The 23,771-nt window shown below is 38.2% G+C and overlaps 1 protein-coding gene across 2 annotated transcripts in view; it reads left to right on the top strand.

The window, feature by feature from the left end:
• The window catches only part of LOC100548646 (ATP-dependent translocase ABCB1), a 40,270-nt gene that overhangs the window by 13,586 nt on the left and 2,913 nt on the right, over positions 1-23,771 (top strand). For both annotated transcript variants that reach the window (XM_085227359.1, XM_085227360.1), the window contains 15 exons: positions 96-221; positions 412-615; positions 1,007-1,177; positions 3,575-3,736; positions 4,703-4,873; positions 5,689-5,835; positions 6,843-6,947; positions 8,506-8,583; positions 10,315-10,398; positions 11,264-11,467; positions 14,009-14,109; positions 15,017-15,157; positions 16,464-16,620; positions 20,784-20,981; positions 23,141-23,347. In XM_085227359.1, the coding sequence (XP_085083485.1) occupies positions 96-221; positions 412-615; positions 1,007-1,177; positions 3,575-3,736; positions 4,703-4,873; positions 5,689-5,835; positions 6,843-6,947; positions 8,506-8,583; positions 10,315-10,398; positions 11,264-11,467; positions 14,009-14,109; positions 15,017-15,157; positions 16,464-16,620; positions 20,784-20,981; positions 23,141-23,347 (2,256 nt within the window). The remainder of the gene's footprint in view (positions 1-95; positions 222-411; positions 616-1,006; positions 1,178-3,574; positions 3,737-4,702; positions 4,874-5,688; positions 5,836-6,842; positions 6,948-8,505; positions 8,584-10,314; positions 10,399-11,263; positions 11,468-14,008; positions 14,110-15,016; positions 15,158-16,463; positions 16,621-20,783; positions 20,982-23,140; positions 23,348-23,771) is intronic.

Below are 23,771 nucleotides of genomic sequence, written 5' to 3'. Positions count from 1 at the left end.
AAAGATGTTTCCCTGGAGTCTTTAAAGTTTCTGCAAATTTACACTGATGTTTTTACATCTTTTTTGGCTTCTGGCAATCTTTCTTACATGCACAGATACTGAAAGGCTTGAATCTCAAGATTAACTGTGGCCAGACAGTAGCCCTGGTTGGTGGCAGCGGCTGTGGAAAAAGTACAACTGTTCAGCTCATCCAGAGATTTTACGACCCCAAGGAAGGCACGGTAAGACTCTCAAGCGAGCAGACTGCTCTGTGTTCTAACGGCACAGCTGTAAGAAGTCAGCTTCTGGTCTCACTGCCCTGTTCAAATGACACGGTCCAGTCTCACCTAAAAAAGACAGGCATTGGGCTGGGGAAAGAGTTCTTGACAAAAGCACTCAGTAAATGGTGTTTGTCTGCTTCCCCTGCTTTAGATTACCATCGACGGGCAGGATCTTAAGAGCCTGAATGTAAGATATCTGCGGGAGATTATTGGTGTGGTGAACCAGGAGCCCGTGCTGTTTGCTACAACTATTGCAGAAAATATTCGTTACGGCCGTGAGGATGTCACCATGGAAGAAATTGAAAAAGCTACCAAGGAAGCTAATGCTTATGATTTCATCATGAAGCTCCCCAAGGTAAGCAAGCCAGCTGTCCTGCTGAAATAATTGCTTTTCAACCTACTCACTTAGCAAAGAGTTTCTCAGAAGGGCATCTCCTGAACAGAGGAACCTATTCCCGCAGCTGTGAATATGCAGAGCTGTGCAGAGCTTCCTCGCAACTTTTGAGAACAGTGTAAATTTTAAATTATTAAACGATGGCTGGATGAGCATTTAGGAAACTGTGAGAGTTCTAGGGACACAAACAGGAAGGCATATTTAAGCGGATGCTTAACATGCAGTATTTCAGAGGAAGAGAAGATGCTGCTGGGGCTACTAACACTGATGTGCCTTTTCTGTACACTGCCTTTCCTTGGTGAAAGGACCGTGCCACTGAGTGTTGGTGGAAATGTGCGTGGTTGTCTTGCAGAAGTTTGAAACCGTGGTTGGAGAAAGAGGGGCACAGATGAGTGGAGGGCAGAAGCAGCGAATAGCAATTGCTCGTGCTCTGGTTCGCAATCCTAAAATTCTTCTGCTTGATGAGGCAACATCAGCTTTGGATACTGAGAGTGAATCCGTTGTGCAGGCAGCGCTGGACAAGGTCAGTATTGCTTTTTTATTTAAAGAGCTGCAAGAAGTTGTGATTCCTAAAAAGTTTAAAATAAACCTGAACTTGCAAATATTCTCTGCCCATTCAAAGAATTGGAAGCACTTTGTATGTGCCCATGGAATTAAGTTAATGATGTTAACAGCCAGACTGAACTTCAGCAGGCTTTCCCAAACAAACTTCAGTCATTGGAAGTGCTCAATGCAGGCTACTATCCCCAAGCAGGAATCCATATGGGCTGTGTTCTTATTAATAGTATAGTAATTGGTTGGTTGGATTTTGAAGAGTTTTTGTTGACGGCCGTCTAAACATACCTTTTAAAATACCTAGAGAACTGAAAAAAATAGCCAATCCTTGTCTGTTCTAAACAATCATGTGAATTGTTTACAAAGTAGTTCCACTTATTCCTCAGGCTGAATCAATCACATATCAATCACTTTTTTTTTCTAACTCCATGTCTCTCTCTCATTATACATCTCTGCTTATCATCCTCTGAGCAAACACAAATTATCAACATTGCATAAATACTTCCAGTACTGACCACTGTTTATCTGTGGACAGTATCTTCAGAAAGCATTTCCTCTCCATATACTCTTTTGCCTCTGTAGATGTACCTTGGTTTATCTGCTCTACATGGTCATGTCTGGGAGAATCAGACAAGAGAATACCAGTTCTCATCTATAAAAATCATTTAGTCTGATAATTTCTGCTTGTACACCAAACTGCCATTAGCTGCAGTGACTCGGGCTCTGTCTACTGGTCCTTGTTTCTGATAATTCACACTGCTCTGTGAAGCTATGTGCCGTGCTCAGGGATCTTTCCCCCAGACCATGCTCTATAAAGTGAATCCTAGGTATAGTAGGTCAGAGAACTGCTGATTAAGACACATTTGATGGGATTCGAACTGATTGCTGCAATATAAGACTTACACAGCTAGTTTAAACAAGTTACATAGCCTCTAACCTCTCCAACCTATCTTTAAAATGCCATATGATGAGATGACGCTCCCTGTTGATGTGTCTGGCAGAACATACCGGAAAAGCTTGCTCCGACTAGACTAGCTCTGAAATTGCTAATGTTAAGCAAGAGGAAGCCAAGCTGTTGTGTGCCCAGTATGTACTTGTCTGCCTGCTACCTACTTTTTTTTCTCTCTTTCTGTGCTGAATGTATACCTCTATAAGAGGTTTACATCAGACTACTACATAGACTACTTTTCCCTACAGTTTTTACCTGCTGCATCTTCATTTACCATTTACATGGATGGAGCATTCTGCTTTTAATGATTAAGGTCAATAGCTTGATTTTTCTTCTACATTTTGATGTGATTCTTTTTCTTTTAAGATTGCCTTAGTAAAACAAAGCTTTCAGACTACCAAGAAAAGGCATACCGTTTGTTATAGGATGGTTTAAATGGGTGTAATTTCCAGTTCTTAAATCATGTAACAATATCAAGATGTCAGATTTAGGTTGAAATTCTGTCAAGAATATTCCATCCATAACAGTTTTCACTGAACTATATAAAGCTTGGATTAACTCAATGAGTTATTAGATATTAATACCAATTTATTTCAGAGTGCATTGTCAAAATGTGCTGGAAAATTATCTTTGTCATGTCAAACTAGATATTTATGGGATTTATTTTTATTATTAATGAATGGTAACAGAAATATGATTTTAAATACAATGTTAGATTAGGATTTCCAAAAAAGCAAACGTGTGGTTTACAGAATCACAGAATTGTTTGTGTTAAAGGGGCCTTTAAAGGTCATCTAGTCCAACTCGTCTGCAGTGAGCAGGGACTCCTACAGCTAGATCAGATTGCCCAGAGCCCTGTCTAGCCTGACCTCGACTGTGTCCGGGGATGGGGCATCCACCACCTGTTGGGGCAACTGGTTCCAAGAGCAATTAAAATTACTTTGTAAGTGATAAATTTGTAATATTTGTGAAATGCTCTGAAATATAATTGTTACTAACATGCTAAATGGTTGTCTTTTTTTTTTCCAGTAAAATTGGATACCTAACCTGGAAGAATATTGAATGAGCAATTAAAAAACAAACAAACAAAAACTTTTAATATTAATGCTTAGAAGATTAGAAAGTAATAGTACAGCAGGGAAAACCAGAGTACTTTAATTTATAATAAATATGTTTTTATATTAAGTATGTTTTGCAGTATTTTATTTGTTACATTTTTGTTTTTGATTACCTCAGAACTGAAAGGTAGTCTGAAATTCAATATTTCTTAGTTGAAAATTCTGATCTTAATTAGAACACTATTTCCATGGCAAATTCTTTTCAGTTAAAATATTTTGTTTAACCTTAATATGAAGTGAGGAAATATGAAGTGTACCTGACAATGCTAATCTGGAGCCGTCATTATAATGTCTGCAGATCAGGAAGGGCCGCACTATACTTGTTATCGCTCATCGTTTGTCAACAGTTCGAAACGCAGATCTTATAGCTGCATTTGAAAATGGTGTCATCACAGAACAGGGGACTCATGATGAACTGATGGAACAGAAGGGAGTTTACTACAAACTTGTTAATATGCAGGTAGCTTTTTCATTATTTTTTTCCATAACTTTCATTATGTTGTGTGGTGCTGAATTGTACCTCCAACATTGCATTGTTTTCTCAGTAGAAAAACTCTAGGGAAAAAACCTTTCCTGAGGAGTACTGAACTTCATAGGAAGAAAAAGAAATAAAGGTAAAATGTTTAATTCAAAGCTCTAAATTACAGTAATTGTGAACAGAAAAGTTTTTAAGAAGTATGACATTAAAAGCAAAGTATGTGAGAAAATTAAAATGAAGATTGTGGTAACAAAAACAAAGTTCTGGAACTGATAACTTCTCAGATTCCTTTTCCAACCTATAGAATCATGAAATAACTCAGGTTAATGGATCTTGGTATCTTCTCTAGTCCAACTACTTCTGAACACAGGGAAGAATCTGAGGTCCAAGGTTGCCAGGGTCATGTTCTGTTGGATTTGGAATGCCTCCAAGGATGGAGACTCCACACCCTCTGCAAGCCACTGCTCCAGTGCCTCATCACCCTCACTGTGATAATGCAAACTCTTACACAAGTACTTCTCCAAATCACCGGGATTATATTGACTCAGGCTCCTGCAGTTTTGTCCAGCTTCTCTTCCACCAGGACCCCCAAGTCCTTCTCTGCAGGGCTGCTCTCAAGGAGTTCTTCCCTCAGTCTGTATAAATACTAGGGAGTGCCCCAGCTATGTGTCAGAACGGTTTAACATGATAACAAATGAGAAAAAATTTCTGGCTGAATTTTTTTCTCCTTTTAAGTGTTAGCACAATGATGTTTTTTCCACTGAATATAGAGAGGACTTAATAAAACTTCAGTATTTGCTTGCGGTCTTGTACAATTGCACAGTTCCCACTAATCTTCCATTTATCTAACAGAAAACTGTTGTTTTTATTTAGAACTGATCAACATTTGAATGTACAGGACAATATGGCCATAAATGATTTTTAGAGTCATACTGTGTTTCATTTCAGACATCAGAAACTGAAGATCAGTTACACAAAGAAGACAGTAATGCATCAGGTGTCTCAGAAGAGGCACTGAATGGATCAGTACTGACTGGACGGAAAAGACAGTCCACTCGGAAAAGCATAAAAAGGTTCAGAATATGGAATGATGAGCTTGATGAAAAAACTGATCAGCTTGTGAGTGTCTGTGTATTCTTACCTGCATATGTTTTCGATAACTAATGGGACAAGAAAGAAGCATGATTCCACTCAACAGGGAGTGACTTTTAACAAAATCTTTTAAAAACCACAACTTCCAGCCTGCCTATCTGGCTAAAGACTGATGAAATTACAGAATCACGGAGGAAAGGTTCTATGGAAAAACTCTTTTCCCCTGAAACTAAAATGTATTCTATTGTGATACTAAAGCAGTTTAATTGAACAATATTATGAAACAAATTTACTTTAGTGTGGGAATAGCTTAAGTGTCAAGTTGTTTACTTGTGAAACCAAACCAGAAACAGGAAATCGGTCATAAAAAATGCTTAATGCATAGGAGAATGCTTATTATTTTTGTCTAAAATGAATATGCATTAGCAAATAAGTTATTGACAATGAAGGTACAGTTATCATTTTGACAAATGAGCTAAAACTACAAGATGTTATTTTCAGCAGTAAGGAGCAATTTATATAGCATTCAATACCATCAAATGGAAAAAGTTGTCTAAATTCCCAATTACTTTGTCAGGATGGTCTCACAAAGGGTAGGTGGAACTTGTGACTAAGCCTTTGAGAGAACATATTCATTCATTTATCTTTTTCTACATTTTATGTTATTAATGTTGGTTACTGAGTAACCGAATTTCTGCAATTAATGTATTTTTAAAGATTAATAGTTTGGATTTTGCCTACATAGAATATGAGATAGAAAGCAGATCAGAAATATTACACGCAACTCTCATTTCTCTCCGTTGATGTATTATATTTATTCTGATGGAATCTTTTTATTCTAGGATAAAAATATACCTCCATCTTCATTTTTTAAAATTATGAAATTGAATAAAACTGAATGGCCTTACTTTGTTGTTGGAACTTTATGTGCAATTATCAATGGGGCTTTACAACCTACATTTTCAGTCATGATTTCAGATGTTATAGGGGTAAGTATAAAATCAAGTAGAACTTTATCTGCTGTATCTTTCATTGTTGTTTATTGTTTTTATAAGCCTTGAATTGGTTTAGCACAATCAAATTAAATGCTGCATTTTTTCAATTTGCCTGCAAAGGTGAAAAGTGGGTGAAGGTCCACGCAGTGAGAATGCTGAATTTCTGCTCAGAGTCTCACAGAATAATAAGACATCTCTGTTGTCTTTGAGCAGATCAGCTCACAAACACTGAGGAGAGGTTCTCCTGTGATCTCTCTGAAACTGCTTCATCCTCATTACCTCAAATTATATAAAATGTATTTGTTTTATCCAAACCTGGGGGTATTATCTTTATTGCTCTGCAAACATGGTAAAACCAAAACTGTATGCATCACAAACTGTGAATATTTTATCACATATAAAAGTATAAGAATAGTTTGAGCATACTACAGCTTTAATATTTATTTACTCACGTGGTGAGATAAATAAGCACGTGGAAGCTGTAAATGGAAAACTGTTTATCTGATCAAGAAAACTGTCCATACAATGCATATTTACATTTTTTAAAATTCTTTTATCAAAAATAAAGCAAAAACAATAGAAATCTCTTTATCTATATAGAAAAAATAATGGTTTTGTAAAAACCATTCTTCTCTCTCACTAGTTAGTCACTAGTACGTAGTAATTTTCAGCCACTGACCACACAAATGATCTTTTAATGTCTTAAGACATGCCTCAGCTTTTTGCAGGTGTAAATTCCAATAATAATTTACAGATGTGGGTTTGTTCACTGTCATGTTACTGATTTATCTTGTCAAAAATACAAATGAAGCTTTCATTCACAAGACCAGGTATAATCACTTCAGATCCACGATCTTCAAATGAAAAATATCTTAACTCATCAATAAATTGACTCGTTTTTCCTTTCAGTGTATATTTAGAATACAGCATGTATGTGAAAACAACAAGAGAAATTATTGTGTGTGAACTTAAAATTTAATTTTCAAAATTTTCTCCTATAGATGTTTGTGGAAAAAGGAAAGGCTGCTATGAGAGAGACAAATAGCACATATGCATTGCTCTTTTTAGGTTTTGGACTAATTTCTTTTGTCACATCTTTTCTTCAGGTAAGTTTTTGATACCATAAGTGCTCACGATATTTCATACACTGTATCACAATTGTGAGTTAAGCTCTCTGTGCCCTGGTATCGAGCAGTACATGAGAAAAATGTTGATGATCTTTGACTACCAGGTGTTCAAAAGGTTGTAAGAGGTTTGAAATGTATTCTGTGGTGTAGCCTGATCTCTGTCTCCCCAGCAAAGGAAATTTTGGCTGTGAGGCCTATCTCTAGCGCAGCCTTTGGAGAAAAATAGACAGTACAGAAAGTACTGGTAATACAGGTAGCAATTTGGCAGCACAGGCCCAGATCTCATGTAGGGCAGCATTTCTGTCTCGGGTAAATGTATGCTTCAGCTGCCCTGCGTTCTATGCAGCAGTGCTGTAAGCATCTGTGCTGATTGTGCCCCACATGTAGCTACGTGAACTGCACTCAGCCCCTTCCATTTTTGAGAAAACTTGCACTGAAAGTCTCTGGAAAAAAAAAACAAAAACATATCATATGCTTAGGGTAAGATTATTTACAGCTCTGTACCATGAAAGTTAAATAATATTTCATGTTGCCTGTTTAGAAGTGCATCCTTCCATTGTACAGGATTAAATCCTTTTGACTGTATTTTCTGAAACAGACTCTAAATTCACATTTGCACACCATTTTTCCATGAGTATGTGTGCTTACCAGTGCCTGGACCTACATGTGTTGTGGGAAAACTGTCATGTCCATAGATAAATCAAGTCATCTGTCATGTGAATTGATGGATATCTCAATTTACATGCACAAATCCCTTTAGCTGTTGCTCAACTACTTGGGTCAATCTTGCTTTAAGATCTGTACAAGTCTGAACACCATCTTTCCACTTTCTACCCCAGTGCCCTTGAGGCACCTCTCCTCCCCTCAAAAAGAACCAAACTCAAAATTCCTACTTCTGTGGTGCACTGGAAAAAGAAAAAAAAAATGTTGGAGTAGCTGTTATGGTTATTTCCACGCTAAAATGTGTCTTCCCATGTCTCCCATCTCATTCCTATATGGTCTGATCCTGCATGGCCCTGGCCCAGAATGGACAGATTTACCAGCACTACTCCTTGCATATCGAGTTGTGCTGAGATCAGTGAGTGTCTCTGCAGGCTCAGAGCTCTCCCCTAGAAAATAACCTGTAGCACTACACTTTTTTACTATAAGCTCTTAGAGAGAAGCAAAATCCTTGCTATTTGTGCAGTGCCTAAAATAACTGTAGGGTTTACTGCTTATACCACTGAGCCTGTGACTAGCTTTGGTTTGAGATCAGGTGCGATTAAGTATTCCTGCAATTAAATCATTGCTTACTGGGGCTTGAAAACTGTTATGTGATACATACTTGTTTCTTAAAAGAAAAGCATATTTATATTCCGTACCCTTTCAGGTTCCAAATTTATCTTTAAAATTCTTTGATTACCTCAGTTGTAATTAGAATATATTTTATGTAGTGATATTCTTCTTCATACTGTATGCAGGTAGTTGATTTACTGCCTGGGAAAGACAAAAACTGTAATTAGGTAATTTTTTTAAAAAGACTCATTCTCTCACGCAGGGTTTCACATTTGGTAAAGCTGGAGAAATCCTCACAATGAGGCTTCGATCCATGGCATTTAGAGCAATTTTGAGACAGGTAAACGTACATTACTAGGCATGACATATTTAGCTTTCTAAAGCTTTAGAAAAGCTTGTTTGTTTACATGCCAAAACTGGGTATTTAAGTAGACATGCAGAGATCATATCCGTAAAGATTTCACACTGATTTTTTTTAAAAATCAATTTAGAAACTGACTGGATAATATCTTCATAACAGGTCCAAGTAGATATTTTTTAAATATTTAATTGATGTGACTGACTAGGGAAGGCTATTTAAAACCAGTGTAAGAAAACTCAATTTGATGGTACTGTTTATTTAGCGTATTTAATATAATCAAAACCACCTTGGATTGAGGCCCAGAGAAAGTAGGCTGTACTTTAAGAGGCCAAATTTGAAATTCAGATCTGCCTTCAGATCTGCTACCAGGTAGGATCACAAATAATACTACTGAAGGCCATAAGACCTGAATATCTCACTAGCTGCACTCACTGCACTGGTGGCTTCTTCTGCACAGCAGTCAAAGAGCCACTGATGGTCACAGCATTGGGCAGAGGCAGAAAGAGGTCTCTGCTGTCAGTGGAAATAGATTCAGTAGCAGAATGAAATTCTTTAAAATAACCAGCCTGAAATTCAAACACAGGAGTCTCTAGGAGCTAAGCAGTCAGTGTGGTAGCAAGGTGTGTAGCTTTGTGCTGATGGGCAGTTTGGCACTACCACGTGGCTCTCTCACTCCTCTTCCCCAAAAAGACAGGGAGAGAAAACACAATGATAAAAGCTCATGGGCTAAGATAAAGACAGGAGGGCCTCATTAGTTACTGTCATAGGGAAAACAGACTTGGCATAAGATTCTGTGATGATGATTCTATGAAAGGATACTGGAACAGGTTGCCCAGCAAGGCTGTGGATGCCCCCCCACCCTGGAAGCACTCAAGGCCAGACTGGCTGTGAGCAACCTGGTCTAGTATGAAGTGTCCCAGCCTATAGCAGAGGGTTGGAACTAGATGATCTTAAACGTCCCTTCCAACCCAAACCATTCTACGATTCTATGATTCAAACCATTCTATAAGGAGATTAACATAATTTATTGTCTATTACTAACAGAACAGAGCACTGAGAAACTAAAAGCAAACTGAAATCCCCTTCCCTCCATCCACTCTTTTCTATCTCCTGCTCCCAGGCAGTGCAGGGAAATGGGCCTGTGGTCAGTCCAGTGCTTCATCTCTGCCACTCCCTCAGGGTCACCCTCTGCCCCTTTTCCACATGGGGTCACTCCCATGCAATGCTGCCCTTCCCAAACTGATCCTGCATGAGCTTCCCGCAGGCTGCAGCTCTTCAGGCTATGTAACAGGAAAAAATACATTTTTTGTTAGTAGTCTTTGCAGATGTCTGTTACACATCCAAATATTTTACCTCTAAATGGCAATTTCCTTGGTATTCCTTTTTAGTGAACATCTGAGCATAAAAACAAACAAACAAACAAAAACATTAAAGTCATAAGCAAAGATATCTTGTAAAACTGTGTTTATTATGGAATAATGTGGTAATGTTTATGTTCTTACAAAAAGCATATACATATTGTTAGGTTAGCTTTGAGTTTGGAGATCCTGTAACTTTAGGTCTACTGAATTTATAGCTGCACCAAAAGTACTAGAATCACACGTGTCATTCAGTCATAAGCCAAAGTGATTAAGTTATCTTAAGTAGCCTAATTAGGTGATGTAAAGACTAAATTTTTTGAGATCATAATAAGTGTATTTCATATCATAGGAGATCAGCTGGTTTGATGAGCCTAAAAATAGCACTGGAGAATTAATTACAAGACTTGCTAATGATGCCTCACAAGTGAAAGGAGTAAGTAACATGCACTGGCATTTTTCATACCTCATTTAGCATGGAGTAAGTTACAGAGGGGATACAAGTGGTAGAAATCCCGCTCACTATTCTCTGGAAAATCTTATTTATTTAAAAAGTGTTTGGGATATTTTGGGCAACCATCTAGCTGTGGTGTCCCTGTTCACTGCAGGGGAGTTGGACTGGATGGCCCTCAGAGGTCCCTTCCCACTCTAAGAATTCTATGATTCTATGTTTGATGTCACACAAAAATTTAATATCATAGCAATAGTTAAGATAGATGGATAGACATCTTTGCAGTATGATAATGTGGTAAAGATTTAGTTCATATTTGTGTTCAGTCCTGTTAACACAGTATAAATGAGCCATCCAAGGTATTAGTTTATTTATTTATCCAACTTGTTTAGATGTCTAAACAGCATCACATTTCCATACTAAATGCCCAGCTCAACAAAATGCATAAAAATACATCTCTGAGGATTGTTGCCATTGCATCACTGTGTGTTGTTCAAGTTGAAAGTTTAAAAGTTTTAAAAATTATCATTTCAAACTCCATGTAAAAAAGGTTTGAGAGTTATGAAATATCATTGTTTTTTCTTGAGCAAAACATGAAAATGAGGACTGTAAGTCTGAGTGAAGAGATAGAAATAGGAACAGAGTGGGACAGAGGACTTATGGGAATGATCTATATACTTAAATAGTTTTCAAACAGTTAAGATAAATCATTCAATTTTGCAAACTATTTAAAAGCAAATTAAGTACTTTCAGATGTCTTCTGTTAAATAAATCACAATTATCTAATTGACAAGTATTTTGTATAGTTTCAAGATAAAGCCATTGCAATAATGATTTTGTTCTTTTTCAGGCTACAGGTTCCAGACTGGCATTAGTTGCCCAAAACATAGCTAATCTTGGGACTGGGATTGTTTTGTCATTGATATATGGCTGGCAGTTGACTCTTCTGCTTTTAGCCATTGTGCCAATTATTGCTATTACAGGAATGATTCAAATGAAGATGCTTGCTGGACATGCAAAAAAAGATAAAAAGGAACTAGAAACCTTAGGAGAGGTGGGTTCAGTGCTGGTTTTTTTTTTTTTTTTTAATATCTATTTTTATTTTGTGCTACATAGTGATAATTATAGGGACATTGGTGTTGGATCAGTAATATACTTTTTCTCAAAGTCAGTCTGCATTGTTGTACTGACGAAATGGTGATACAGAAAATATGAAGCTGAAAATTGAAAACATGAGTTAAATCTTAAGTGCAACTCGAATTTAACAAGCAAGGTCTCACAAATGAGTATTCCTTTGAATCCAGTGCAGTTTTTGCGCTACGAGAAGACTGCGAGGAGACCTCTTTGCTACCTTCCAATATTTAAAAGGAGATTATAAAAAAGGAGGGGAATCACCTTTTACAAGGGTAGATAGTGATAGGACAAGAGAGGATGGTTTTAAGCTCCAGGAGGGAAGGTTTGAATTGGATGTCAGGGGGAAGTTCTTCACAGGGAGGGTGGTGATTTGCTGGAACAGGCTGCCCAGAGAGGTTGTGGATGCCATATCCCTGGAGGTGTTCAAAACAAGGTTGGATGGAGCTCTGGATAACCTGGTCTATTCCCAGTTCTGGAGATTGGTGGCCCTGTATGTGGCAGGGGGAATGAAACTTGATGATCTTTGGGGTCTCTTCCAACCCAAGCTATTCTGCGATCTGGAAAGAGACACAGAATTTTGATTGAAGATTGAAAGTCATATTTGCTTCCTTTGCAGTAAGGGCTGATAATTCACTAGTCCAGATATATTCTGTTATACATTAAAATATGAAGTTAAAAGGTATTTATCTTTAAAACAATATATACATTGAGGAAAACAACAACAACTAATTCTTCTTTACTTAGTAGGACACTCAAAAAGAAATTCAAAATGATGTCACTGATTACTCATAAAGTCTTGCCAAACAAGTAACCTTATGCTTTCTTACACACTGGAATATTTTAAAGTTATTTTATAGTAATGTTGATTACAGCTGCTTATCATTGTTGCATGCCAACTGCCCTAGAGACTATTTGTAAGAACTGTTACATGATTGTTAGGTGATGACCTGAATACCAGCCTCTGACAGACTATAAATTTAACTTTTTTTTTTCAGCTCCACAGTTTCTGGCAAAATTTAAAGTATATTTATTCCCACAGCAAATCAGCAAAATGTTTCACTTTCAATATATCAGGCAAATGAGAAGGAAAAGAAGTACCACACATCTATTTTAGCGCTAAGTAAAAATCTTCTCTTTAGAAGTGAGTTTCTTCCTGGAAAAACGTCAAGGAAGAAGTGGCACCTTCACATATCAGGGACAGAAATAAACTACTTTTATTGATAGGTAGTACAGAATCAGTATTCATTCTTTCCTCATCAGCATGAGAGTTATTCATACACATATAATGGAACCAATTATCTCCAATTATACAAAAGAAGAGCATGTGACATGGAGTTATGGTTGGGGTTATGATTAGGGTTAGAGATAGGATTGGTTGGAATATAGAGTTAGGATTGAGTTAGAGATGGTTTAGGCTAGGGTTGAATTAGGGTTGACTTAGGATTGGGATTGAGTTAGTTTTAGGGTTAGGGCAGAGAGCTTCTGCAGAGGCAGTGGGATTTTACAGCATACAAATCTCAGACTGGAGATAGTACATAAAAAGAGGAGCTTAAGTCCTAGATGACTCTCTAGAGAAAAGATAAGGATTATTTTTGTTGTTTTTTTTTCTTTCTTGTGAAATCAGTACATCGGAACAAAATTACTAGCTGGAGCTATTGCTTTATGAATATACTTAAAAAAAAACACATTTCAATTTGGTTTACGTTTTGATTTTTTTATTTGCTGAATTGTTGTCGAATAAATTGTCTATATGAAAACATTTGCTGATGATATTAATTAGCTGCAAGTAATTCCCCTTTACAGTAGGGGAGTATTAAGAAAATGAAGATCTGAACTTTCACTGGTTTTCAGTTAATTTCAAGTACATAACATCATTAATCATTTTGGAAACTTCTACCCCTATTATTTATCTTTTCTATGGCAAAATAGGAAGATTTGTGGATATAAAATTAATAGGAATTAGCTGCCAAGCTGTCTTATGGGCCAGAAAAATATATATTTATATTTTTATGAATCTGCAGTAGATTTGATTTTTTCCTGTCAGAGTTTTGAAAAACTTCTGGTATTGCAAAAATGCTGGGAATGCAACCTGGGAAAGGTTGTTTCTTTTAAAGTGAGATCAAGATTTGTGGCCAAATTCGTTTGAAGATGATGAAGGCTTGTTCAGTTTAGCCAGACTGAGTACTAACAGCAATTAAATCTGGATAGCAGTTGCAAAGGCCTGCTGCAGAGTAACCTCCCATTGCTGGCCTGTACTAAAATGTATGCTGCCTCAACTTCACTGCTATAATACATGCTTATTGGATTTTATTTATCAGAAGCATATCTACAAATATTGCAATCATACACTTTCAACAGTATTGTAGTTATGTTCTGTCACTTCTATCACAGTCATTCTAAATTCTGGTTTGCAGATTAGGCTTAAAAATTTCCATATAATCTTGTTTTTCTGATATTACAGATTGCTTCTGAAGCCATAGAAAATATTCGAACTGTTGTTGCTTTGACTCGGGAAAGAAAATTTGAGTACATGTATGGACAAAATTTGCAAGTGTCATACAGGTAATAAAAAGCTTCTTAGAAAGAAGATGTTAAAATGTTTCTTTTTAAAATTAGCACAAATCACAGTCAGCTGAATTACATTTATTTTCTATCAACGCATCATGAAGTTTTTAATTCCAAACTCAACTTGAACATGGGAAATACAGATTATCTTCCTGTTCAAGCTAGCAGTCTGATTAAATAACAATTTTCTTGAACCCTGATAATAGGGTTATTAGCTGCCATAATTCTTGAAATGCAAACCTTTAATATTTCTAATTCTTCTAATGAGGCCTTCATTCTGAGTAAATACATTGTATAACAAGCCAAAAGTCATGTTTTGCCTGTAGGCTTAGGTAAGATCTCTGTTAAAATCAATGGGGTTTTCCCAGGAGGGAACCAAACTGGCAGAGCTGCACAGCAGTTCAATTATTTGCACACTCTGATATTTTATCAAAGTATTGTTGTAGATCATGTGAAACCTCATGAATGTCACAACCTATTTTAAGATTTTTGGTTCAACATAAGAAAAAGCAGAAAGATTTATTTTGTTGAAGTAGTTTCTGCTCTGTAGAAATTCTGAAGTTCTTGATGACTATTCTCATCTGCTAGGTGAATCTTTAAATTGCACCTGCATTATTATTTTTTACATTGTTTTATTGAATCCATGCAATGAAAACAATACCTATTGTACATGCTCAAAATATTGAGTAGTTTTTTCTTCTGTACCAATATTGTCATGAGTTTCTGCAAGCAGAAAGATAACAGAAATTATAATGTTTTAGGTTAGGACTGAGAACTGGAGATATTTTACTTTAAGCTAATAAAGACTTGTGGATTCCTCTGAGTTATACAACGCTCTTCAGATTCTTGGTTGCTACAACTGAGTGCCCAACTAAATTCTGATAATATATTTTTTCCATTACAGAAATTCTGTAAAAAAGGCACATATCTTTGGATTTACTTTTGCCTTTACACAAGCTATTATGTACTTCACTTATGCTGGATGTTTTAGATTTGGTGCATATCTAGTAAAAAACGGACATATGCGGTTTAAAGATGTGCTTTTGTAAGTATTTCCTCTTTAGGTTCTTTTGGGTCCATGTGGGAAAATGTTTAATTTTCCTATAGGGATCATGAAATACAACTGAAAAAAAAACAAAAAAACAGCTAAATACTTCTGTCCTTACACTCCCCCTCCTTTCTCACATTGCAGCAAATCCAAAATGTGTCACTTTTAGACTGCATTTTCTCATGATCAGGTTACACAGGAAGGCAAAATGATGTTAGGCAAGGCCAAGTCGTCCCTTGTTTTCATGACCAACAAGTTTTCTTTAACAACAGAATCACATGGCCTAGCTGTAGAGAGCGTAGGTGGGCAAGATTAAAAGATAAGTGGAGCAAGTAACGAGTGAAACAAAAGTGAGGAAATTATGAGCCCTGGGGCAAGAGAGATAAAGAGCAGGAGAAACATTCAACAAATGCCCATTCTAAAAGATGCCCAGATAGAGTTGGAAAAGCTTCTTCAAATGCTAGCAGCGAACTGATGCTATTGCTTCTGTCAGCTGGCACCTTTCCACCCTTTTTCCTCCCTCATCTCCAACATCTAACCAAGTCTTCCTTCAACTCCCTGCAGATGAAATTCCTATCTATATTTGTCAATAGTCACATTGTCTTCCATGTACATCCCGTGCTTTTAGCACTTGCCACACTCTTGCCTGGCAAAATTACTGCTGAAGCTAAACGTTCATCTTACGCTGATTACTGCAACACTTTCTCAAGCTATATCTTCATCTGATCCTGATTACAGCAACACTCCTGATTACAGCAACACTTTCTCATGTACAAGCATTAGCCTCCCTTTCACTATGCACTCATGTGAATCCCTTCTTGTGTACCTATTCTTGTACTGCTCATTGCTGACTCCAGATTTCATGCTTGCATCCTTTGCCCCTTTGCCTTTTGTTCCTGAACTCAAGGACTGGATTGTGCAAGAAAGACTGGGCCCTTCAAAGGAAATGTTGAGCGACAAATTTCTCTGTAAATCTCCAAAACTAATAACTACAGTTTTATAGATGAGGAAACTGTACTGCAAGGAACAACACATCCAACCACACCTCTTCCATTCAGAATAGAAATAGAAAGCAAAACATCAACTTCTAATAAATCCAGCTTAGTGGACAAGAATGGGAAGCTACCGTCCTCCCTGGAAAGAAATTATAGATTTTCTCAGTGAAGGAAAAATTCTCAAGTTTTTACCCTCTCTCACCCTTATTAAGGAGTAGTTATTTGTCTGAAGACCCTCCTCTGGCCATACAAGCTTTTTGTGCCTGTGCCGTAACAGTAACAACAGTTTTCTCCTGTTTATTTTACAGAGTGTTTTCAGCTATTGTATTTGGTGCAATGGCATTAGGACAAAGCACTTCTTTCACTCCAGACTATGCCAAAGCCAAGATGTCAGCTGCTCACTTATTTCTGCTGTTTGAAAGAGTACCATTAATAGACAGCTACAGTGAGGAAGGGGAGAAACCTGTAAGTAAAATGGTGTTATGCAGTTATAAAGTGTCATGCAGCACTACTTTATTTCAAGCCTGCTTTGTTTTTCCTGTCATTCACATCAAAGCCACTGAGAACAAGTACAGTGTGACCTCATTTGCACCTGAGTCATTCAACCAAACTGAGGTTTAGCTTTTCCTATAACATCATCTGCCATCCTCTCAGCTTCATTTGCCTCTCGATGAAGCACCTTGAAGATGCATTGAGAGTAGGATTAATGCACCAGAGACAGTTTTTACAGCTTTTCTTGTCTGAAGCTACTTAAACGTGGATCTTGAACCTATGAATAGGCCTCTGATATTTACCACTGATTTTTGAGGCCTAACTAATTTGCAAATGGCCCATGATAGATTGTCACATATTTTGATAACTATCAATGTGTATGAACATATATATGTTCATATGTGGCCTTTCATGTAATGAAGAGGATAGAATGTATCAGAAAACAATCGCGTATATGTCATAAAAACAAGGTACTATATATACATATACATACAAGAGCTGCTCTGAAAGTAATGCTTCCTATTTCATGGCATTGGCCTGTGATGTCAGAGGCAGATGTTGGTGGTACAGCAGTAGAGGTTGAACCTTCCTGGCAGTATCCTGTTGGATTTTGTTGCTGTGTGACAGATGGCAGCATAGTGGCAGGCAGTCTGACAAAATGGAGTGTGACACAGAAGTGAATATTAAGCAAAAGTGTGGAACTGAGTTCCTCCATGCAGAAAAAAAAATTCACCCATTGACATTCCTTGAATCTTGTTGAATGTTTATGTAGATCAAACAGTTGATGTGAGCACAGTGAGGTGGTGGATGGTGCGTTGCAGCAGAGACAACTGCAACATAAAAGACAAACTCTGTTTCGGAAGGCAGTACAGATTTTTACGAGCACAGTATGCAGGCTCTTCTTCATCACTGGTGAAAATGCATAGCTAATGGTGGTGACTGTTGAAAAACAGTATTTTGTAGCTGAGAATTTCTTCAATCAAATGATGTTATTGTGCACTTTGTATCTGTTGTAACTTCCATGTAAATAAAATAAATAGGAGGAATGCACCCTCAGTAAGTTTGCAGATGTCACCAAGTTGGCTGGAACTGTCGATCTGCCTGGGAGTAGTGAGGCCCTACAGAAGGATCTGGACAGGCTGGATAACTGGTCTGAAGCCAATGGAATAAGGTTCAACAAGGCCAAATGCCAGGTCCTGCACTTTGGCCACAACAACCCCAGGCAACCCTAGGCTTGGGGCAGAGTGATTGGAAGACTGCGTAGAGGAAATGGACCTCAGGGTATTGATTGATGCTCAGCTGAACATGAGCCAGCAGTGTGCCTGGGTGGCCAAGAAGGTCAATGGCATCCTGGCTTGCATCGGGAACAGTGTTGCCAGCAGGAACAGGGAAGTGATTGTCCCCCTGTACTCAGCTCTGGTGAGGCTGCACCTTGAGTACTGTGTCCAGTTTTGGGCCCCTCACTGCAAGAAAGACATTGAGGCCCTGGAGCGGGTTCAAAGAAGGGCGACAAAGCTGGTGAGGGGTCTGGAGCACAGGTCTTATGAGGAGCGGCTGAAGGAGCTGGGATTGTTCAGTGTGGAGAAGAGGAGGCTCAGGGGAGACCTTATTGCTCTCTATAACTACCTGAAGGGAGGTTGTAGTAAGCTGGGGGTTGGTCTCTTCTCTCGTGTAACTGGTGGTAGGACTAGACGGAATGTCTTCAAGCTGCACCAGGAAAGATTTAGGCTGGACATTAGGAAATACTACTTTTCTGAAAGAGTAGTCAGGCACTGGAATGGGCTGCCCAGGGAGGTGGTGGAGTCGCTGACCCTGGAGGTGTTCAAGGAACGGTTGGATTTTGTGTTGAGGAACATGGTTTAGTGAGAACTATTGGTGATAAGTGGATGGTTGGACTGGGTAATCTTGAAGGTCTTTTCCAACCTTAGTGATTCTGTGATTCTATGTTACTTTTGGAGTGACCTACTGTAGTGGAAATGCTAAGTCACAGCTTGAACCAGTGATTGAGCACCTGCTGGGAAGGCAGGACCAACCCAGAGGAGCTCAGGTGTATGCAATTTACCTGAGTGATCAATCATAAGGGATGCAGCCAGGATCCACCCCTTCCCAGACCTCGTTTAAGGGTTGGCAGTGGAGGGAAAGGTATTTCTTTGGAGATCCCTGCATATCACAGAATCACAGAATTGTAGGGGTTGGAAGGGACCTCTAGAGATCATCGAGACCAACCCCCCTGCCAAAGCAGATTCCCTACACCAGGTCGCACAGGTAGGCGTCCAGGCGAGACTTGAATATCTCCAGAGAAGGAGACTCCACAACCTCCATGGGCAGCCTTTTCTGAGGTCTTCTGAAGGTAAGCAGCTTCTTTTCTTTGTTTCTGTGCCCATCGCTGTTGCATTTGAGCAAACTCTCATTGCTGCAGTCTGGGATCTTGCTGCTCTGCTGTCAGTGCTGCATTTTCCATCATGTTACACCTGTGTGTATACACGCACATATAAAAAGTTATTTTTCAATATAGCCGCCACCACTGTCTAGGCATTTTTGCCAGCAATAAGGAAGAATCTGTATACTGCACTCTTAAAAATCTGCGCCAGTGGAAGTGATCCACTGTTTCACAGCTGCTATGATGGCATTGTTGCTAAGAAAATGTTCCCTGTGCTGTCCATTTTCTCAAACAGATGGAAGTCAGTAGGCATAAATCCAAATATATGGTGGGTGTTGTAGGACAGTCCAGCCAAGATTGGCAATGTGTTCTGCTGTCTTCAAATGGATACGGGGCCTGAAGTTACTGTGTTGTAAGAGAGGCTGTCTTCTTCTCTGGCCTGATTCTGGGACTTCGAGCCTTTAGTTTAGTCATCGTCACATTGTATTTCGGTCAGAGTTGATGCTTTGTTCTGGCTCTAGAAAATCCAGTAGGATCACTCCTTTCCTATCCAAAAAGGCAGTGCACATCACTTTACTCACATCTTGAACTTTTTCTTCAATGGGGAATCCACACGTTGCCACTCCACGGACTGCAGTTTTGACTCTGCCTCATAGTGGTGATAACTGTGTCTCATCACTAGTAATACATGATCCAGGAAACTGTCATCTTCAGCCTTGTAATGGTTCAGTAGGTCCTGACAAACTTGCATACGGTGTTTATTTTGTTCCTGTGTGAACATTTGTGGGACCAACCTGGCACAAATATTGTCACCATCATTTCTATCACGTTGAAGCTGATATTCAGTGCTGTATGCATTTTGCTGCTCATAATCTGCTGACTTGTGTGGATTGAAACTCTTCATTTTGTGGAAATTGTGCATGACCAGTGGGTGGCTTGTCTATCACATAGTTATGCTGAAACACACCACTTGCTGCCTCACTGCGCTCACATCCACTCTTTCATTTCTGTAAACATTCAGCAAGCATTGATGAATGTCAGTGGGTGAAATTTTTTCTGCATGGAGGAATTCAGTTCCACATCTTTGCTTTATATGTCATACACCGTTTTGTCAGCCTGCCCATCTACTGCCATCTGTCACACAGCAATGAAATATAATGGGATATTGGTGGGAAGGTTCAACTTCTACTGTCAACATCTGCCTCTGACATCACTGGCCAACATAATGGAATTGAAGGCATTACTTTTGGAGCAGCTTTTGTGCACATAGATATCTATATATTTATGCACTTGCCTTTATTATACATATGTGTTTTAGAGGAGATTAGCAATGATGTCTCATGAAATATAAATTTAAGCGGAAGTGTTAATTGGTCACTTGCATCTGTATATGTTTTCATATATCATTATTTATATGAACTAAATTGCTTCTTATATGGGCAATATCCATATCACAAATACCTATTTTACAGTAAGTTAACTTGAAATAAGCACAGTCATTCTACTTAAAGTTTTACGGAATCAAATTTTAATTAAAATATACTTGCAGAGTAGAATATTTAGGAGAGAATTTGTATTTTTGTAACAGCTTCTCACTGCCTGTTAATTTCTGTGGAGAAAAGAAAGATCTGATTCACTGGAAGAACTCCCACTGATCTCTTCTAGGAATGCTTTTCTTAGATTGTTATTATCTGTTACACTACCGGTTTTTATGTTAGATTATCCTAAAAACATCTATTTCTACCATTTCAATCAGAAAATATTTGGTGGAAACATCACATTCAAAGATGTGGCATTTAAATACCCAACCCGCCCAGAGGTCAAAGTGCTCCAAGGTTTGAACACTGAAGTAGAAAAAGGACAAACTCTGGCCCTTGTTGGTAGCAGTGGCTGTGGAAAGAGCACTGTTATTCAGCTGCTTGAGAGATTCTATGATCCGCTCAGTGGAGAAGTGGTAAGTGCTCCCTGTAGAAGTGTAGGCTGCTGTATGTGATACATGTTTAATGAATTCTACTGGTGTAGTTCATTTGATACTTTTTCTTCTAAATCTCCTGAAGTATTTGCTAGTATAATAACTCACTTTTGGTGTTTCTAATATCGCTTTTGATTTTTTTTTTTTAATTAAAGGCAAGAACACATGGATTTTGAATATTCTCTATGCAATCATGGTGAAAGTAAAGTAAAATTTCTAGATTTCCTGTGCTGTTTCGAGTTACTAGAACAAGGTCCAGTGGAGAGAAATTGTTACATTGGCCTGACCAGAGCCAGACCCAGTATCATGGAGGTTCACTTTTGTCCCAGTCCAGACTAATTGTTGGAAATAGCTGTTTTCAGTAAGATGAGTGCAGGTTACAATCTGTAATAGCAGCCCCTTCTTTATATTGTATCCTAGAGCTATTAACTGAAGAGATCTTTGTAGTTCTTTTACTTTTTATGCTGAATGTGTGCTGTAAAATATAGAAAAAAAAAAAAGGATACCAAGGCAGATTTGTAAGGGCTGAGGCCTGTTCTAAGTGTAAAGGGCATAAGCAGACTCACCTTATTTCTGTTCGTTTCTATGATCACCATCCTTACCAAGGTACGCATGTTGCAGAGGTCTTGACAGCTGATCATTCTGAAAGTAGCACAGCTGCTAAAATGCAGTTTTACCTGTGACTGACTGCTTGTTTTCAAAATTCATGAAGCCATCTCAAATAAACGTACGCTGGGTCATTTACTTATTCATCTCCAACCTCAGAGAGAGGCTGCACAGATCTGCTGGAATGAGCGGATCTTAAACTTTCCCAATTCTTACCTGCCTGCCTAGTAATTATGATAAAAATAATAATAATAAAAAATCATTAAGACACAAAGGTCCTAAGAGAGTTGTTGAGAATTTCTGATTTTATTGGTGCTATGGCTAGACAGCAATTATACTCACATCCATCTACTGCTATTAATAGTACATAAGTCACCTCAATGCACCATGATTTCTTTTAGTCCAGGAAGCTGTGGCTGCAAAGCTGCTCGCATACACAGCACTTCTAGTCCTGAATGTAAGCCAGAGATGCTTATGTCAGAATTGGGTAGCTCTGGCTACAGGAAGAAGAGCATTTTAAGAGAAGTTCTGCTTTCAGCTCAGGATTGAGTTCCAGACTAATTAGTTCATTGCTGGAGAGCTGCAGTTGGTTTTTCCTGCACCAGCAATTCCTCTAACAGCAGCACTTGGTGATAAAGTTAAATGTCCTTTTTCATCCGTTGGGTACAAACTGAGTAAGGAGGAAAAAAAGAAAGGCGGGGATGAAGAAAATCTGAAAGGTTTCTTCTTGGATCTTGAAGCATCAGACTCATTAATTCTGCTTTAGATGGAAGTCATCAGGATAAAGCAGAAATATGGATCCATATTTTTGACAAAATAAATCATCCATGTAGCAGAGACAGTTAAACATAGAACTGTGGATACTGATGTCCAGATAAGTCCAATACAAGAAGAGAAGGAGCTCCAGTGCAGATACTCTTTCACATGTATCTCATTTTACACGAGCAAATAGTGGTAGAAGACTTCTCCCTGAGGCACAAAGAAGATATTTAATTATGGGGTTAGGACTCTGTGCCCATTACAGTCCCCCATTAAAGTCACTTGAGAAACCAGGACATCGGATTACGAAAACAGAGATGGGATAAAGCTGCTAATAAAGGGAGCAGAAGCACTATGTGGTATGGATTTTCTTTTGGTTTCTGAAATAGATATTTCTGTCACCACTGTAGTATCAAATGTCTGTAGTAGCAATACTATATTGGCAGTTAAAGTAGATCCGTATCAGCTCTTCTAGATGGGGTGATAAACAAGTAGGGAGCAGTGAAATGGCTTCATATACCTGGAGTTTGTCTACATTTATAGAGACTTCTGATCATATTCTACTGATTGTAAACATAGAAATTGTAAGCTTTAATACTCATCTGCCCACCTCTGCTGCTGCATGGAAGTGTGTAAGCCAACACTGAGGGCATGCAATGCCCTGGCTGCTAAAGGCTGCAATGTTGCTAGGTAAAAAAAATTGAAATATATGATTAATAGTAATAAAGCCAAAGATAAAGTACTGTGATCACAATATCTTCTTTCTGACTTTTCAGCTTCTGGATGGCCGAAATACAAAGACACTGAATATCCAATGGCTGAGAGCTCAGATTGGTATCGTCTCACAAGAACCAATCCTGTTTGACTGCACCATTGCTGAAAATATTGCGTATGGGGACAACAGTCGGGAGGTCTCCCGTGAGGAAATCATTAGTGCAGCAAAAGCAGCCAATATTCATTCCTTCATTGAATCGCTACCAAAGGTAATTAGTATTCATTTTCACATTGCAAATGGGGGAAAAGTATAGTGCCTATATTCATGTTTTTCTAAGGAAATACCAGGTAAAAATATTTTTGTTTTTTTCCCAGTTTGCTGAATTTGACATTCATATTTGTTGGGTTTGTGTGTTTTTTTTTGTTTGTTTGTTTTTGTTTTTTTGTTTTTTGTTTTTTTAATCACCTAGAAGATCTGAAGAGCACATAGAGATCTAGGAGGTGCTACAGGTTGTAGGCATTACTCAATTCCAGTGCTGCTGATGCCTGAATTGGAGGTGTCTTCATCTCTCCAGGAGTAGTGTCTGTTAAATAATAGCCTAGTTGGTATTGGCACTCAGGCAAGTTTTAGATGCGCTGCATGGAAGAGCAAAAGATGTAAAAAGAAATGCTGGAAAAGGAGATGAGTGCTTT

The sequence above is a fragment of the Meleagris gallopavo genome, chromosome 6 (genome assembly GCF_905368555.1).
Source record: "Meleagris gallopavo chromosome 6, MGAL_WU_HG_1.1, whole genome shotgun sequence".
Lineage (NCBI taxonomy): Eukaryota > Metazoa > Chordata > Aves > Galliformes > Phasianidae > Meleagris > Meleagris gallopavo.
Note: the sequence above shows the minus strand (reverse complement) of the source record. Positions and strands in the feature narration are given on the sequence as shown.